We start from the raw sequence: 4123 nt of genomic DNA, 5'->3' as shown, positions 1-4123 counted from the left end.
GAATGCAATAAAGAGGCAATATTCTGCCACAAGAATCCACTTTGAAAAGTGATTCTTCTATTTATGCAACATTTTTCTTGCTTCACAAAAGCTAAATCTGCTAATATATCAGAAATTTCATCTCTTTTTCTCTTGGTGAAAACAAGCTCAGTTGGTTGAACTGATTTTGCCAACACTTCAGTCCTTAAAATTCTCATTTCAGATTTATTCAACTCTTGAATTAATTTTTGGTGATCCACCTTCATCACAATAACTACCGTCACTATTACTTAAAAAATCATGTATATGGATCTTTCATCGAATTTTTTCATGAAGTCTTTAAAAAAATTAAATTAACTTGTAATCTTTTTTAATTTTATTTTTCCAAAGTTCTTCTGAAAAACTTGTACAGAGAACTTAAGATACACAGTGCCATATTAATGAATTCCAAAATTAGAGAAAATGAATCTTTTGACAGTTTTTTATTTGAAACAGAAGTTCTTGATCCACCCTCTCCTCAACATATGCATCATTTCCTAATCATTGGCTTCACAATAAACCAAATTGGTGGAAATACATCAAATAAGAGAAAAGTCACTTGGCAATTGCATATGAATAATAGAGAAAAATACAGACAAATATTTTGCAGAAAAGTAAAAGAAAAGTATAGATTTCTTTTAAATCCATTAGCTGCAACTCAATGATCACTACAGCAATCATCATCATGAGGTGTGAAGAAGAAGCAAAGCAACAACACAAGCAATCACTTGATCCGGCGGCAGAGGGTGATTCCATCACCAACCGGAAGCATGCAAATTTCGATTCTGGGGTCCACAGCCAAGGCCTTGTTGAGCTCCAACACGAAGTCCCTGTAGTACCTAACATACTTCCTGAGAGGAGCATCAGGGGGTGCCACCACCGAACCGTTCCATAGGGTGTTGTCGTACCCGATCAAGCCTCCAACTTTGACAAGCTCAATCAACCTTTTGTGGTAGTTGAGGTAGTTGTCCTTGTCCGCATCCACAAATATGAAATCATAGCTCCCATGGTTCTTCTCCTGCATTTCTCAACACACAATAACTACTCGGTTACCCTCTTTTCACTCCTCCAACCGATGTTTCTTTTTCATCTTGCAATTGGGACAGGGAGGATAAGAGATTAAAAAGCTTACATCCTTAACCATCTCATCGAGAACTGGAAGAGCAGGACCTTCTCTGAATTCAATTTTGTGGTCAACACCAGCTTTTTTAATTACAGGTAAACCCAGCTCGTAATTCTCCCTGTTAATGTCCATGGCCAAGATCTGCGCCAAATACAAGCAGTAATCCAGGGTTTAGACAATTTTTTCTTATCACGTGAGCCAAAACTGGACCCATTTGATGAATGAGTGTGTGGTTAGATTGAAGTTTGAAGCTAGTGAAAAAGATAAACAAAATTTATATATCACTTATATCCGAACCTTATACTATATTCCGTTACTCTTTCCCAAAACTTGACCAGATCAATGAATACCCACTTGACTATGCTATAATTGCATACAAAATGGTTATCAGAAAATTTTGTTTTTTTTTTAGAGAAAAAATAGATTTATTACTGGTGGTGCAAACCTCTGGATTTTATACCTTTCCATCATCAGGAAGAGCGAGGGCGGTGGCAAGCAGTGAATACCCAGTGTAGACACCAATTTCCATGGTATTCTTGGCATTGATAAGCTTAAGGAGCATGTTCAAGAATTGTCCTTCGTCAGCAGAGGTAGTCATGATATTCCTGTTGTTTTCTAAAACTCAGAAATCCGGAGCAGAGAAACCAAGAAATAGGTGTCAATTGAACAGAGAATTATACATACCAAGGGTGTTTTGCCGTCAACTCTCTCAATTCTTTCATGGATTCAGGTTCTCTCGGGTAGACACTGGTCTCCAGAATATACTGCACACAGCATAACCAAAACCATTTTGTCAAGATCGCATAATTGTCATGTTGCAAACATTTGGGGGGCAAAATTAGGAAAAACATATAAACAAAGGAATGCAATTGGGTGTACCTGGTAAAGAGCATCACTCTGGAGAAGACTCTTGTGCCCAACCTCTTGGTGCCTTCCAGCTTCAGTTTGATTTTGGTCACCGTTGTTTGCCATTGCAATATTTCTTGGTTCCTTTTCAATCTCCTTTCTCAGTGACTTGATGAGTTGATCGGAGCTTGAAGGTGTGGGGGTGCTGAAGGGAGGTTAATATAAGGAATGAAAAGGCCGGTTCGAACCGGTTGGATGAATGGAAAAAAGGAGAATGGTGTTTGGTTGAACCGTTTGGAGTCCGGTCCGGGGTAGGTGAGGTTTGTCTAATAGTACAAGCATGGTTAAGGCTCCACTTCATAATGACCTCTAAGGTGTGTTTATTTTGTTGGTAGAGAGATTTTATGCATTTATGAACAATAGGTTATAACATCATTTTAACGAACTAGGATATTTTAATGATGTTCAAGGTATGGCAAATGTATAGTTTTAGAACAGAAAAATATTATTTGATATATTTAAATTTTTTACATTAATTTAATATTATTTTTTCTTTTTTTTTATTTTTCTTTAAATATAAAAATTTATATTTTTATAATTATTTTATTTTTATATTTTAGTTCAAATGAATATAAAAATATATAATAATACCATTGATATTTAATAAAAGTATTGATTTTTAACAATTTTTTTTGACAACTTTTTAATATTGTTTATATAACATCTTATAATTAATCCATTTCAAACGTAACACATAATTTATTATTAAAATATTATTAAAAAAGTTGTTAAATATTATCCTGTCAATTAACATGCTTTTGGATTGAATTTATTTTACTTCCATAATACGTCATAATTGAGAATTGAGAAAGAGTGGGTGGTTTTGGAGTCGGGGGGGGGGGCCCACACACATGGCTATTGAAGTTGGTGCGGGGTTGGTAAAGGCACTGTGTGTATTTGTAGGAGTTGGTTGTCTTCTAAAGTTTTTCTTTACCAAATTCTTGAGATGGAATTTAGAGTAAAATATTGGACTCTGACTGAGGTTTGTTTGGGTAGTTTAATCCTATTGGTGCAGGGGAGTTACTCGCTCTACCTCTCTTCATATGCTCTTTACACCTCCTTATATTTTTTTTTATTCCAAAAAAATCTTAGATTAAAATTTTTTAACTTTTATTGTTTAACTCTATTTACCTTTTTTAAAATTTTAATTCTTTAACCTTAATTCTGCAACTTTTATCTCCTCACTTTCTCTTTTCCTTTCTTCTTCGAACACATATATCCACTCTCTCACTTATTTATCTCAACTATTCAAATTTCAAATAATCTCTCTTCACTTTTCAGTCATGTTTAATCCTTTTATTGTTGTTAACCAACCTAATTTTGGTTTTTGTCAATTCTGCTATGTTAATATCAATTTGCACTATTACAGGTGTTTCGATGATAATTTTTGGGGACCGAGACACTAACCTGGATGACGTGGCTTTCCCGCTTTCTGACGCTTGGACTGGTCGGATTGCTCGCTTTTCCTGGATCTTGACCGCTCGTTTTCCTTCACCCTTGACCGTTCGGTAATCTTCAAGCTTTGACCGGAGGGGGAGGTACCTGCAAAAGGCACTCCGACGCCCAAGTCAGGCGTGTGATGGAAGAACCTCGGTTCTTAATTGAATATTTAGTGAAGGGTTTTCACTATTTGAGAGTATGAGTTGAATGTGAATGAAGTGTGATTGGAAGTTGATTCGAAGGTGATTCGAAGATACCTGGCTTGTGNCACTGACTCTCTATTTATAACTTNTCTCATGGATCTTGAACTGATATAAGCCCAATAAAATATAAACAGAATAAAATATAAACAGAATATAATATAAACAGACTTACCTNAAAATCTGGTTAGTTACTAAATATCTTTAAATAGATATTCTTGATTATTTTATATCTTGAATAAGATATATCTTTAACCGCTCGGCCCAGATATCATATTGTACATTATGCCCCCCAAGTCCGAGTTAACCGTTCGGTTTTAGCCGAGGTTAACTATAGGACTTATGAGTTTAAAGGAGGCTGTGTTGTGGAGCGTGAATGGACGTCCGTGGCCCAGGAGTTCCTGGAGAACTTCCCAGTAGACGTGAATGACCGTCC

The 4123-nt window shown here is 35.8% G+C and overlaps 1 protein-coding gene across 1 annotated transcript; it reads right to left on the bottom strand.

Moving 5' to 3' along the window:
* Window positions 1-432: 432 nt before the first annotated feature.
* On the bottom strand, window positions 433-2193 carry LOC106769006 (caffeoyl-CoA O-methyltransferase). The gene is made up of 5 exons (XM_014654441.2): window positions 2021-2193; window positions 1826-1905; window positions 1602-1746; window positions 1151-1282; window positions 433-1036 (listed from the first exon to the last, which is right to left on the bottom strand). The coding sequence occupies exons 1-5, from the start codon at window positions 2111-2113 to the stop codon at window positions 743-745; spliced, it is 744 nt and encodes a 247-aa protein (XP_014509927.1). The 5' UTR covers window positions 2114-2193; the 3' UTR covers window positions 433-742.
* Between the last annotated feature and the right edge of the window lie 1930 nt (window positions 2194-4123).

Source organism: Vigna radiata, chromosome 7 (genome assembly GCF_000741045.1).
Source record: "Vigna radiata var. radiata cultivar VC1973A chromosome 7, Vradiata_ver6, whole genome shotgun sequence".
Taxonomy (NCBI): domain Eukaryota; kingdom Viridiplantae; phylum Streptophyta; class Magnoliopsida; order Fabales; family Fabaceae; genus Vigna; species Vigna radiata.
Note: the sequence above shows the minus strand (reverse complement) of the source record. Positions and strands in the feature narration are given on the sequence as shown.

What these genes read in the sequence shown, in the direction of transcription:
- LOC106769006 (XM_014654441.2), bottom strand. Translation starts at nt 2,113, where the DNA reads ATGGCAAACAACGGTGACCAAAATCAAACTGAAGCTGGAAGGCACCAA. An exon ending in AGAGTGATGCTCTTTACCAG is followed by an intron (nt 1,906 to 2,020) that starts GTACACCCAATT and finishes TGCTGTGTGCAG; the next exon opens with TATATTCTGGAGACCAGTGT. An exon ending in TTGACGGCAAAACACCCTTG is followed by an intron (nt 1,747 to 1,825) that starts GTATGTATAATT and finishes AGAAAACAACAG; the next exon opens with GAATATCATGACTACCTCTG.